This window comes from Pagrus pagrus, assembly GCF_965226575.1.
Source record: "Pagrus pagrus genome assembly, chromosome: 2".
NCBI classification, from domain to species: Eukaryota; Metazoa; Chordata; class Actinopteri; order Spariformes; family Sparidae; genus Pagrus; species Pagrus pagrus.
The window spans coordinates 7,459,412-7,473,149 of record NC_140186.1 but is presented as its reverse complement, the minus strand read 5'-3'; the positions used below and the strand labels follow the sequence as shown (position 1 = coordinate 7,473,149).

The 13,738-nt window shown below is 44.1% G+C and overlaps 1 protein-coding gene across 1 annotated transcript in view; it reads right to left on the bottom strand.

Moving 5' to 3' along the window:
- The window catches only part of grin2ab (glutamate receptor, ionotropic, N-methyl D-aspartate 2A, b), a 127,349-nt gene that overhangs the window by 106,560 nt on the left and 7,051 nt on the right, over nucleotides 1–13,738 (bottom strand). Inside the window, exons 3-7 of the mRNA XM_084372066.1 lie at nucleotides 12,238–12,395; nucleotides 11,922–12,005; nucleotides 7,828–8,016; nucleotides 2,478–2,966; nucleotides 1,491–1,697 (exon numbers count right to left, since the gene is read on the bottom strand). Of these exons, the coding sequence (XP_084228192.1) occupies nucleotides 1,491–1,697; nucleotides 2,478–2,495 (225 nt within the window). The 5' untranslated portion in view covers nucleotides 2,496–2,966; nucleotides 7,828–8,016; nucleotides 11,922–12,005; nucleotides 12,238–12,395. The remainder of the gene's footprint in view (nucleotides 1–1,490; nucleotides 1,698–2,477; nucleotides 2,967–7,827; nucleotides 8,017–11,921; nucleotides 12,006–12,237; nucleotides 12,396–13,738) is intronic.

Sequence of the window (13,738 nt, the reverse complement as noted above, 5' to 3'; positions counted from 1 at the left end):
GGACAGGATGACACATACGAGTCTGATTACTCACTTTTTACAGCCTTATACCTTCAAATAACCTCTACTGAAAACCCTCTTTTAAACCCTATTTTACAAGAAAATTGTATACAGGAGAACGATATGAGACAAAGACATCTTTTTGGATTTGTGTTACCAGCAGCGGTTACAGGAACTCAATGTTTGTGTGAATATCACCAGTTCCACTTAGGTGCCATCAAAATAATCTCAAGAGGGCCATCCTGTTCAAAGCAGCACGATAACATGTTGAGAGCAGCACATTTAATGTGAGGGATTAAATAGATTTAACTGCAGAGAAACAGAACGACACAGTCTTACTTTGGGCTACACTGACAAGCTGCTCGAGACAATGAATTCTGAACTACAGTACCTGCTTTGCCAACAAAAGAGATGGTTCAGTGAACAGCTCAGTCAGATGCATCTCGACACATAATTTCAACACTATGTCATGCTGGAACCGAAATGGGACTCCGAATATGGTATGCATCGCATCACTGAGAATTTTTCATTTTTACGATTTGGCTGTTTGGCTTTGATTCAGTAGTTGCTTAATAGCAAACTGCGAGAGATGAAAATACAACGCCCAGCTGAGCAGGAAACAATCTCTGGAGTGACAACAACAAAAAGAAAGTGAATATAAAAGTAGGCCTACTTTAAAATACCGTTAAGGTTTTAGAGGTGTTATGACATCACACCCAGAATTCATTGCAGCTTTGCACAAGATATTTATATTAATGAAGATAGCAACAGCTCTCGACATTCGCTGCTCCGCACTCTATTGCGTTTATGCCCTACAGAGTTGATCTCCTTTTGTGTCATCTCACTATTCAAGAAAATAGGCTACTGCTGAGCACATCCTCGGTCTCTCTCCCCAGCTCTCTACAACACCACCACCAGCCTGGTATGGAGTGAATGATAATTTGCCCTAAATGATCATGATAAAGCTGCACACATGGACCCACACATGAAATCAGGGGCAGCGCTCTGCCACCAGGAATGATTAGTGTGAGGGAGAATTATGGGAATTAGGGTCTTATATTCCATCATGTCATACTGCTATACTCAGATATGTCAGACTCTTATGGTTAACCCCCCATGTAACATCTGTGTGTGTTTGCGTGTGTGTGCGTGCGTGCGTGCGTGCGTGTGTGTGTGTGTGTGGCTTCCATGTCCCTGAGAGGAGGAGAAGACACTTCGTGTGTCAGACTTGGCACGGGAAGCGGGAGGAAAAACGGAAGAAAATGTGTTTCTACAACGTGACTGCATTCAAAGCCTGAAAACTGTAATTTGAGATATGAATTCATTACACGGCCTCTCATCAGTGGCCGTGGATAATGTGATGCAACAGCGCCGCTTAGCGTCGCGCGGCGCCCGGCCTGAGCCGCTCTGACGGAGGGTCTCTCCGCCTGCTCGCCCGTCCCCCTCCCCACCTCCACCTCCACCTCCACCCCCCGGCAGCGTCCGCTTACCTTCGGTGTCACAACGCGTGGCTGCTGCGGGTTTGCGGTCGCGGAGGTTTTGCGCCTTCTTCTTCGGAGTCCGTGCGATGAATGTTGAGTTTTACTGCCGTGGTGCGAGGGCCCGTGCAGGCAGCCACCGTGACCTGTCCGCTTGCTGGCATTTTGGTTCCTTCTCACAGCGTCAGTGAAACCAGAGGAAAAGTGTTCAAACTTGATCTGGAAAACAAGGAAATACAAAGAAAACAGACGCTGCTGCTTATTGCGTTGCAGACTTGTTGAATTGGACTGTGCTGTGTGTGTGTGGACGCTGCCGCCTGTGTTCACGAGCCGTGAACATGGTCACACCGTGTCATTATAGTCATGACTCATGAAGCGCTTAACAGTTTGAATATCAGCTCACACCGAGTGTGTGTTTGTGCGTTTCTGCGCATTTGCGCGTGCGTTATGTCGGTCTATATGTGGTGTTTGTGCACGCGACCGCGCGCGTGTGCCTCTTTTGGGGATGCTGAGACGCGGGGCTTATTGGATGAAGAGCTTGCTTGACGAAAACACAAGTTCAATTCAAAAAGGTGAAATGGTGCACGGTGAGAAAGGCAAAATAGTACTCTCTCTCCCTCTCTCTCTCTCTCTGTGTGTGTGTGTGTGTGTGTGTGTGTCAGAAAGAGAGAGAGGGAGAGCGCGTTAAAAACAGCCTGTGGCTCCTCAGCCAATATTCCCCTCACGCTCCTCTCTCCGGTGCCGGGCTCGTCTATGTAGGGCATGCAGCAGGTTGTGTGTCGGAGGACTCGGGCTCGGACGAACGGAGGAGCGGAGAGAGGAGCTCAAAGCAGCAGCCACCACCACCACCACCACCACCCTGCCTCTGCTCCACTTTGAGAAGGAGAGAGGAGTGAGTGTGCGGCAAGATATTAAAACCCCGACAATTGCTGCTCGATTTCCCAGAGAGAAGAGAGTTACTTCAAAAAAACCCATACTAATTAAGCCACCGTAACGTACCCCATTCCCGTGACACATCTCTCCAGGCGGCCAGGTGGAGATGACATTGCAGCCTGTTACTCCATTCGGGTGCCCTCGGCAGGAGTGGGAATCACATACGACTCTCCCTTCTGATTAATCCATCAATTTCTCCTCCATCCAGTCCCCCCCCCCCCCAAAAAAAAAAGCCACCACACGGATAAATCCACCTCTCCTCCCCGCTGGTTGGTAGGTAGTATTCCTTTCGGTGAAGATGTCAAAGCGTCCTTTGAGCGGCGGAGACTGGGGGGAAAAAAGCGGGTAAGAATGAAAAAAAAAAAAAAAAAAAAAAAGCCGTTGATGTGCGGGGATCAGTTAGACTAGAATCCAGAATCAGCGTTGGTTTGGGATCTCCAGCGGCAGCCCCGCGCGTTCCGCAGTGAGGGCTCGTGGACAGGTCCGCGCGCCTCCTCCTCCTCCTCTCCTGTCCTCCTCCTCCTCCTCCTCGCACCGCTCGCGGATTCTTGGAGACTGAAGGGGGGATTCCGTCACAAATAACATCAAACACACACACATATCCCACACACACACGCGCGCACACACACTCTCTCTCTCTCTCCCTCTCTCCCTTCCTCTCTCTCTCTTTTCTCACTCACCCTGCCCCTCACGCGCTCTCCCGCAAAAACAAACACCCGAAACAATCGGGAACAAGTTTTCTTTCTTTTTTTCTTTTAAAGGAAAAAACGGGTCGAGTTATTTTTGGTCGCTTCTCACGCCGCACGGCAGAGGTGATGCTCCGGCAGCCGGCAGAGGAATAAGGAAATGTTCTCCGGCAGTCTCTTTACCCCGCAGCTCGGCCGCCCACGCTTCGCTGGCTGAAGGTACTTACACATCAGCCTAGTTAATTAAACATATGGGCAACGGGCCTGAATGAGCGAGGGGAGAGGTGGTGGTGGTGGTGGGGAGGTGGGGAGGACTTGGGTGACTTCATCTCCCCATTATAAAATATCAAGAAGGTGTGTGGTGAGTTAAGAGGACGCGCGCTCGGGAGATTTCGCCATGTCTGCCCCCCTCCTCCTTCCCTCCTTCCTTCCTTCAAGAAAAAAAAAAAAAAAAAAAAAGAGCGACTCCAACTTCGCAGCTCGTTAAAACTGAGCTGTCTCTCTCGGGGTTTTCAGCCTCTCCTCGCGTGTCCTCTCCAAAAAATGAAGACGCAAGAGAGGTATGGCGCACACCACCATCACCATCACTCGTCGCTTATGCCATCACCTGGTGCCACCTCACCAAACGAAACCGCGCGCGTTCGTTCGTGCAAGCGTCTCTGTCTCCTTCTCGCTCCGTGTATGTGTGTGTGTGTGTGTGTGCGTGTGTGTGTGCTGTGACGACTGTCTCGGCGTCAAACAAGTCGCCGCGCCGCTCCTGAGCGCGCCCTCTGCGCACAGATAAAAACATTTCAATATCCGCTCAACTGTTGTAACCTGATCTAGCCGGTCCCCGTGCAGACAGCCCCTCTTTCCCCCGAAATTAAAACACGGATCTCTTCGAATTAACCCGGCGCAACGTTTATTGCCGATATGTGTCATGTGCTCCCTCGTCAGCGGAGCCGGAGTTTGTTTAAAACGCTTTGCGTGAGATAAGGGGGGGAAATAGAGCCAAACGATGGTGAATTACACAGCCTCAATTAAACATAATTAGCAGATCAAAACTGCAGCACAGGGGGTCCTCGGGGAGCGCTGACAAACTCCCCCCCTCTCCCTCCTGCCCCTCTCTGCGTCTCCCTCTGAGTGTTGCCTTGGAGTCCCATTGCAGACAGATGGTGTAGATACTGCATGGGGTCACGCTAACAGGCCAGGGATCTACTAGAACTGGCTGTCATAAGCTGAGTTACGCAAAAAAAAAACAGCGCAGCTTATGCGCACCAGAGGGCTTATTATTAAGGAACACTACCCTCGTCTTCCTCCTCCACCTCCTCCTCCTACTCCTCCTCCTCCTCCATCCCTAGAATAAAAATCTCCACCTGTTGAGGTCCTCTATCCTCCTCCGTCAGAGCCAGAGCCTCCGAGGCTTGGAATAAAAGAAACAGACGATTGCATAACGTGGACATAAAAGAGAGGGAGACAGACCACAGGAAGAGTGGATGATGGTCTTCTTTTCTTTTGAGGAAAAATTCCTGGGGTTCCAAATATAATAGCTCTGACTTTCTTTCATAGATCCCACTCACCACTCATCTCCTCCTGCTGTTTACCCATTAGAGGCGTCCTGTCGGGACAGGCTGGACCCAGGTCACCCCCTTGGGAACTGTAGAGGATGCAGTGTGATGTCATGACACACAGTGGCTTTCATTTTTAGTCTGTTGACCAAAAATGAGCCCCGATCGAGTATGGCTAAGCATGTTTTATTCTATATTTAAACCATAAGCTGTTGCCAAGGAAATAAAATCATACGTTCTTCCGGGCCACCATAAATAAGCTTATGAAAGCGCTCCTTTTCTCTTAGCATAATCTCATTCAGGGGTTTGCATGCCTGCAGACCTCCTTATAGTAATTCCTGGGACCTGACCTTTTGCAGGACTCTCTCTCCCTCTCTTTTATTTATTATGCATTCACCCAGTGCACGCCAGCACAACACTTGGACAGTATAGTGAGTCAGCGCTGCCCCGTCTGTAGACAGCTGTAGGTATTTAGGCAGAAGAGGAGGAGTCCACAGTGTTGGAGTTGTCTGAACATGCGTCCCTGTTATTATAACTCATTTATAACCGCTGGGCTCAGTCGTCATGAATCTTTCATGGGCTAACAGCACATTAGACACAAGTTACCCAGTTACCTGGAGTTGTCATGCTGCAGAGGCTCTTCCGGACACACACATGCAGACATTCAGCTCAAGTTCAAATCTGGCTTTCAGCATCCGAACACTTCAGTGAGCCAGCTGCCTTTACCACTTCATTTCTGCTGTCTGATTAAATTTCACAAGGCTGCTGCTAATAGCCCATACCACTGTGTGATTATAACATATCTGAAAAAATAAAAACAAGGGAGACCCATTATCACTGCGTAGTGCGTCAACAGTGTGCTAACTATTTCGTTATTACTCTGCATAATTATTGAAGACAAAAGCTCATTCCACTAATGTTGTTTGGCTAATAGTCAAAGCCCAGTACTCCAATATCCCTAGAATGAATCAGAGGAAAGGAAAAGGCGTCCAATTAAAGCGGCTCCAGCTATGAAACCAGAAGGCATGGTCACAAACAAACTGATAAATAAATAAATAAATACATGAACAAATAGATAAATAAATTACAGGGAAGAGAAAACGATTACACAAGGCCTCTGACAAATATGATGTGGGCAATTTTTGTATCCATGGTAACTGACTTTTTTCAGAGCGTCACCACTTTTGTTTTGGCAGAGGCGCAACCCAGATACATATGGCTTATGTTCTGTAAACGGTGCCGGACTACACAAGTCCCCATTCACAAACAACTGGCCACGCTAACTGCTACAGGATGCCAGCATCTCATTCACAAACTGATGTACACCGGCCCCGCCGATCACAGCTACCCGACACACGCAGCCCTCCTGCAGCCGGCTCACTGCTGATGCAACTCATGTGCCAATCGTCTAAAGCACACACTGCTAATTAGCTTTGAAGCTAACTGAAACCCAGTCCATAAAAGCCTCTAACTGTCAACTTTGCTAAAAAATCTTTTTAGTAAAAAATGTATTGTTTCCATGACAACAAGACCTGATGGCACACTTTGAGTTTTATTTCTACTATGAATTTGTATGGGGTTTTTTTTTTATGTTAAGGACAGCATGGTGGATTTTATGCTTCTTACAATTTGAGGCAGTTACACCAAGTTCTGATCCTGATTACCTGGTCACGCTCACATCGCTGGCTACCTTACAGCAGCTCCAGCAGCAACACCTACTGCCCCAGTTTCTCAAATGCACTGGTATCTTCATACCCGCACACGCTCGGGCTTATCTGACAATCATCAGGGCTTTGATTGACAGGCAAACACAATAGAAATCCAAAAAGTGTGAATCACTGTAATCTTTCTATGTAACTGGAAGTAAGCTGTTTGCTAAAGAAAGTAGGTGGGCTGCATTCAGCCTAATGACTGTATGATGAGCCTACAGGATACATTTATGTCTTTTACACAAAGATCTTAATTCTTCTTCGTTTCGTCTCAGACTGAGGCTCTGCCAGTGCAAAGACACTGCATTGTAGCTACAGTACATGGCTTTATATAGACTCAGGAAATGAATCACTCCATCAATAAATGGCAACAAAATAAACAGAAATGTATTCAAGGCTCTCTATCTGGAACAGAACGGTGTGATAGCTGGCATTTATCGAGTTATAGATATTCTCTCTCTCCAGTCTGTCTTTTTACTTTGTCTCCCTCCCTCTCTTGCACTCTCCACCCTCTCTCGCTCTCTCGCCCACAGAGAGTGGGTGACCTGGAATGAGCTCTCCTACAGACAGCACTGCTTCCCACAGCCAGACAGGGGCAGTATGTAGTGCTCTGGATTTCAGGCAAGCTTTAGGCTGACTCTCGAGGGTCTACCTCGGCGGTATCACTATCACTCAACTATTCAAATGTATGGGCAACGTTTAAAAACCACTCATCTCAAAAATTGATGGGTGATTACTTTCTGTCACAGTGCTGATCACAGTGAAAAGTTCATGAGTGTAGCAGCCAAATCAATTAGTTCGGAGTGATGCACCGCTGTGTCTTTTTCACTTGGCCACACCAGCAATTATCTTTAGCTTGAAAAGGTCAGTCAATAATTTAATAATTAATTGCGAGGAAGGATTTAGAAAGTTTTAAAGCTTTGGGGAGAAATCACTTGGTAGAAATCATCCGTCCTCATTTTCATAACAAAGACCAGAACCTTTTCTTTTTTTTTTGTTGCTGAAATACGTAACTAAATGTGCATAAATATGAACATCTCTTCAATAGTTTGGTAAAGTAAGTGTACTTTAAGTTGAACTGCACAAGGAGGTTTAGGGATTTGAATAATGCATGTGTTGAATAAATTTAGGGCCTAATAAAATAATATATGTTACAACTACTGAGCTCAGTTAACTTGACTTTACAAATTTATACGACTTCCAAGTTAAATGTCCATGCGCAGGGTGCAGATAGCCTTGCTCTGTCCGAGGTAATAATAGCCACCTACCAGCACCTCCTAAGCCAAAAATCAAATTGTGGCAGGTTTCTGCTCCGTTTAGAAGGAACCAGACAAGTGGAAGCCCTCCGTTTACAGTCAGTGTGCTGAGCAAAGATAATCAGCTGCTTGCTGTCGCTTCATATTTACCGTATAGACATGAGACTCGGTATAAAATCTAATAAGGCTAGTCACACCACTGACACTTAAGAACTAACCTGCAAGTTTCATGAAGTCTCGACTCCAACTTGGGCATCCAAGCAGGCACAAGTTGACAATCACAGCAGAGAAATGGAGGTCACACACTTTCAATTGCTCCTGCTTCATGGTACCGGGATTGCACCCGAGAAGCACAGAGAGGCAGCGAGCACACTGACTCATCACGATGACCCGCCTCAAGTAGTAACCTGGAACAAACACAAAAATATGCAGCGATGATGTCATTCAGTTGATCTGGGAAAGTACACATTTAGACCGTGCTGGTTAATTTGCACTTACAGCACCAGGGCACACTCTGGTACCCAATTTGACAGCTCAGAAATTCACAGTGCTACATGAAATCCCATTTGTACGTTCAGAGTGTTAAATTCCTGGGATGCTCAGAGTGTATGTTGGGTACTGTTGGCACTGTGGCTAAAGAGTTGGTGCAATAGAGCGTTTAAATGTTCGAGAATGTAGCCAAATCAAACTAATTGGCCTAGTCCACAGAACAGTTTCAAATAGCTCATCCTGAGGCTGTAACTTTTTATGGCCTTTCTATTATCAGCATAGCCAGAGGGTGCATTAAATATCTTAGTGGCAATAACAAAAAGTCTGACTGTGAGATAGAAGCATTGTTCATTTTCACATTGACGCAGATCTCTTGATAAGAGGACAGATTGTATGACCTCTCAGTACAAGACTTTGGTAAAGTGTTGGCGAGGTAGGTTGTCTGTTAGCACACAGGATCGACACCTGTGGGATGCTAAATGGAAGTGGGAATGAACACCTAAACCTGCAAATATTTACAGCTGAACTATGCCACTCCAGTGATGTATTTTTAGGTCCCCTTTGAGCTCCTAAAAGGCATAAGCACACTTGTTTCTCTTGTTTTCCATTAACAGGAACAATTCGAAAAGTGAAAAAAAGAACACGTAATGATTTTAATCAGCAGACTAGTTTAAAACATTTGTGTTGTTGATTAAACACAGATTAGATTGGCAAAGACTTTATCTGGGGATAATGCCTGATTATGGGGATGAATCCAATAATGAGACAATAGCGTAAAACTCCCCGCTTGGCCATCAGCCAACTGCTGATCGAGTCTTTATCCTGGTGGTGGTGGTGGAGAAAGCTGTAGTTGGATGCTGGCATCAGCATACTGGGTTGATAAAGAGCATTATGATCACTTACTGGCTCCTCTGCGGTTAAGAAGTTGTTGGCTTATTTGTTTGGATGATGGGAACCAGAGAGAGTAGCCTCTTGCATTTTGAAAAGGGGAGCAATTATTGAAACAGTAAAGGAGAAATAATTAAAAATTGCTACCTGATTCAGCTTGAGTGATGATAGAGAGATGGGCTGCACGTTCAGTTAACTCTGAAATACAGTCACAATAATTTTCCGCTCACTGAGACATCGTCAAAAAAAGTCTTCTAATGACATGCGTACATTAAACTCATGCTCTGTTGGGTGTAACTATGGGTGCATTGGTGCATGCATATATGCTTGCACGTGTGAATACAGATATCTCTGTGTGGATGAATTTGTAGATAGAGGAAGAAAACCAGCACAGTCATCAGGATATGTTAGTTGTTAAAGTTTCTGAAAACCACAGATACCTCCAACTTTGTCCATGGCATAGGCTATTTACCATAGTGACAATTGTACAAACTGTGTCATATCATGTGTTTATTAACTGACTTTCACATCAGGACTTGGAGGAGATGGTGGTGGAGCTACAGGCGAGGAGGCTGCCAAGCGTGCGACTAGCTCGAGTCTGTGTTGCAGCATTTGTAAGCGTGACACCACTGGATATTTAAAACGAGACCTGGGGACCTTTCCAGCCATGTTTGCGGTGGCCAAAACCAAATATTTCACAGGAAGTTTGGCCATTTCCAGCACGTTTGTGGCAAAAACTTTTGCAGGAGACCTCGGAAACCATGGTGTTTTCCAAACTATAACCATGTGGTTTTGTGCCAAGACCTAACCAGAACATTAGCACGGCTTTGATACAAGAGAGAATATCTTATCATTATTCATCTGTAAAGTTCTAGATTCATATATTTTTGTTTGTTATTTTATACATTGATTTGATTGATTTGAACATTTTAAATTATTTTCTGAAATAATTTTTGATTTGTCAATGAGTTTCTATTGATTTTCTCAAATGGGCCCTCCACTGAATGTGCTGGTGTGCATCTGTTTGTGAACTGTTATGGTTTAGCCTGAGTCTCTGTTTGGTCATTTTGTAATCTCATGCAGTCTGGTTTTTGGGGTATTTTTCTCCTGAATGGGAAGCTCGTCCATCTGCTGCATCTCCTAAAGGACCATTGAGGGAGAGAGTTGGGTGGCTACATTATGCAGTCACAGACAGAAACACAGACACCTTTTGAAGGTGTCACTGTGACATTTTCTTGGCGCATATGGTCTGGTCAATGTGATCAGTGAAGGCCACATTAACATGGTTGCAGTGGGACTATTTGTCTCTCATGGCAAGCAGCGTGTTTTCACCTGCTGTGTAATCTTCTGTGACACTTTGTACTCTGATGCCCACAAGCCAATATTATCCTCGTTACACCAGACCCGTGAGAACAGCACAAACAGGCTGTTATAGACTATCACACTGTTGGTGCCATTATGGCTCCGATATCTTCGACAATAATGTCAGCGTGGGGATTTCACTGGCCATGATTGACGACATAGAAAATGAAAACTACATTTAATGGGAAAGTGTGTGTGAAATTATTTGTTTTTGAAAGTATGGGTTGTGAAATCACTCCATTGAGAATCGATTGACCACTTCCTATGTAAATAATGGACACTCAATAGTTCTCACAATAGTGAGTATTAAATCGTGTCATCACCATCATTTTGCATCATCGCTGACAGCTGTAGAGTTGCAAAACTGTAATTTTCGCATCTATGAAATGCAGCAGATTGCACTGAGGATAAGAGGAAGTAGTGTCCATGTTTTTGTTCCACTGTGGAATTAATCTAAAACACTCAGAATTTGGATACTATAGTAGAATGGCAGACAGTAAATGTAGAGCTATCATCTCCATCACAATCCTGCTCCTTCATGTTAAATACAAGATAGAAATTGGTACTTAAACTCTGTCTTTGGTCAGGCTTTAGGCTGCAAAGGTTCTGGTCAAATGTGCTATCTAAAAAAACGACTGGGTCTGGAACTGGAGATGGACCCTCAGCCTGTGTCTCCCAAGCAAACATGTAACATAAAAAAGACAATAATGAAAAAGCATGTTTGCCAACATAGAGCCTGGTATCTCTGCCAACATGCTGCAAGAATGTTCTTGACTATCATTGTCACTGCTCGTACTGTGTTAATAACCTGCTCTTTATTTTATTTTTTATTTTTTTTGTTCCTGTTTTTGTCTTCTTTTTTTTTTTTTTTACATTTTTCTTTCCACTGTGGATTTCATTTGTTTTTTATTATCTTATACTTTGTTGAAAAAGTAAGCACTAAATATACTGTTTAAAAAGATGTAGAGCGTTATCTAGTGAGCGTTAAATGTGATTTTAGACACTGCTTTGATGCCTCTGTTGGGTGTTGATGAGGGCAGCAGTTGATGGAGAAGTGGTCCTTGGTCAATCTCTAAAAGTGCTCTATCTGTAAATACTTAGAAGTGGCCACTGGGAATTTTGTACTTTTGTTTTAATTTCTCAAATGTGCGGAGCGTGCCTTTGCTGTAAGATCAATAATCTTAGTAAGTGCCCTTTCAGCACATTTCTTTCAGCACTTTTTTTTTAAACCAGGCTTTAAAGTGCCAGGTTTACAATGAGGCATTCCCACAAATTGATGATAACTGGGACAGTTGTAATGATACCCCCAAAAATCTTTCACACTTGAAAACAAACACTAATTCTGCTCATAACTAAGGTATCTTTATATACTGTATATAAGCAGTTGTTATGCTCTCGCTCTCGCTCTCATTCCTGGTTAAACATGCTGATGCACACACTGAAAATATACACAGCAATTACATGATTATCTATGCTGAATTCACATGTGAAACAGCAGAACATATATGCATACATGTGTGTTTGTGAGCGAGTTAACAAGTCAATGTGTCATGACTAAATGAGGTGAACTCACTCCAGCTGTGTCTTGACTTTATCTCTGACTTTCTCCAGCTGCTCCCAGCAACACCTAATCATTTGCTCGTCCCACAGAGGGGGGCTGCGAGAGAGACAGAGAAAGTAGAGAAAGTGTAAACACTTTTCGCAAAATGTTTATGCTAATCAATTACGTGCGAAAGTCAGTATGGTGTATGCGTGTGGGGGGTATGTAAAAATGTGCTAAAGAATAAATACATGCGGTGGCTCCCTCTCCTCTGTATCCTGATTGTAATTGTCGTTGCCTGTATGTTTTCGCCACTGGCAACAACACTCAGAGGCGTAGGTGGACTGACCATCATGAGTGGCCAACTGGGACCTGAAGGCCTGCAGTGAACTGAGAGAGACCCATCCTTTTCCCATGGAGAGAGAGAGAGAGAGAGTGTGTGGGATGTGCAGGTTGTTGAGTGCATCAGTGGTCCATGGTTCTCCCCTTCCAACTATTGTTTAGTTACTGTAAATAGAAAAGAATATATGACTAATGAATAAGAAACAGTTGAGGAATTCAAAGTCTGTTAAGATCAGAGGGAAGAAGACCGTTTCAAACAGAACAACTGTTTACTAACCAATGGATTCAATAGGGGCGCGACAGGTGCCAGTTCTGCTAACAGCCGTTCATTAATATTAATATTCTGTGATTGCCATGACAGCCACTTCATCTTTCCAATCGTTTTTATCTGATTAATAATTCTGTTCATGAACAGAGAAGCAAAGGCCCTCCCCTTCTGATGGACCACCATGCAACCTGATATTAGAAAAAAACGTGTATGGTAGTTACTGGCAAGAGACATTTTTTTTATCTCATTTGTGCCATGAATTACACATATGATGTTGCCAATTTAAATTAGAAAGACTACACAACCATGAGTCGCATGCCTGAAGTGGACTCGTTTAACACTCACCAAAACCCACAACTGAAACCTTTTAGTGCCAGTCAAGCATGCGAGCTCTTGTGGAACCAGCTAACTCTTCTTTCGATTAACTGCCAGACTTATGGTGCCAAGGTTGCAGCCATGTCGGTGATGTATATTGTGAGAGATGACAGATGCAGTTCACTGAGCAGTTTCAGGCAAACCTAAACGTACTAAATCTTTAAGACAAACTGCGACTTTCTTTACTTGCAAAATTCTGTTTTAAATTGACAAACATTGTATGTGTAATTAATCAAACAATTCAAAAGGGATCAACCTATTATCTGTCTCTCACCACTGACAACTGGACATATTTTTTCCAAAAGCAGAGCCAGTGGAAGAGGCACTGAGAGTGGAGGGAATAATGAAAATTCAGTCATTATCTTCTCATTCTTATGCTGATGGAGTGTGTCTTGGTCCACAAAACATATCTGGAGCTTCTCAGCAAAACAGTGTTGCAGCATTCTCCTAAAAGAATTCTCTCTTTTTTCAAGGAAGGGGAGTCTGGACACCCCTGTGCCCCCCGGGATTTCTGCCTATGGGCATGAGGGTGAGAAGGTAGCAACTGAATTTTCATTTTTAGGTGAACTTATCTTCTAAAGTATTAGTAGGAATATCCCATGTGTTACTTACAACATGATAGCCGTCCTGCACACAAAAACACAAAGACGCTAAAACTGAAGCAGCTTCATGGAAGTCAACAATCATTAATTTTATTACACACACTGGTGTTTCCATAAAAAAGGATGAATCAAATTAATGATTCAATAAAATTATTGTCTCTTAGATAAACATCACATTCACAAAGCCACAGTACTTCAGTTTCTACCAAACCTAACCAAAATTTGTGTGGACTTTGAGCACAGCTAGTTTTTGGATTTTTGGC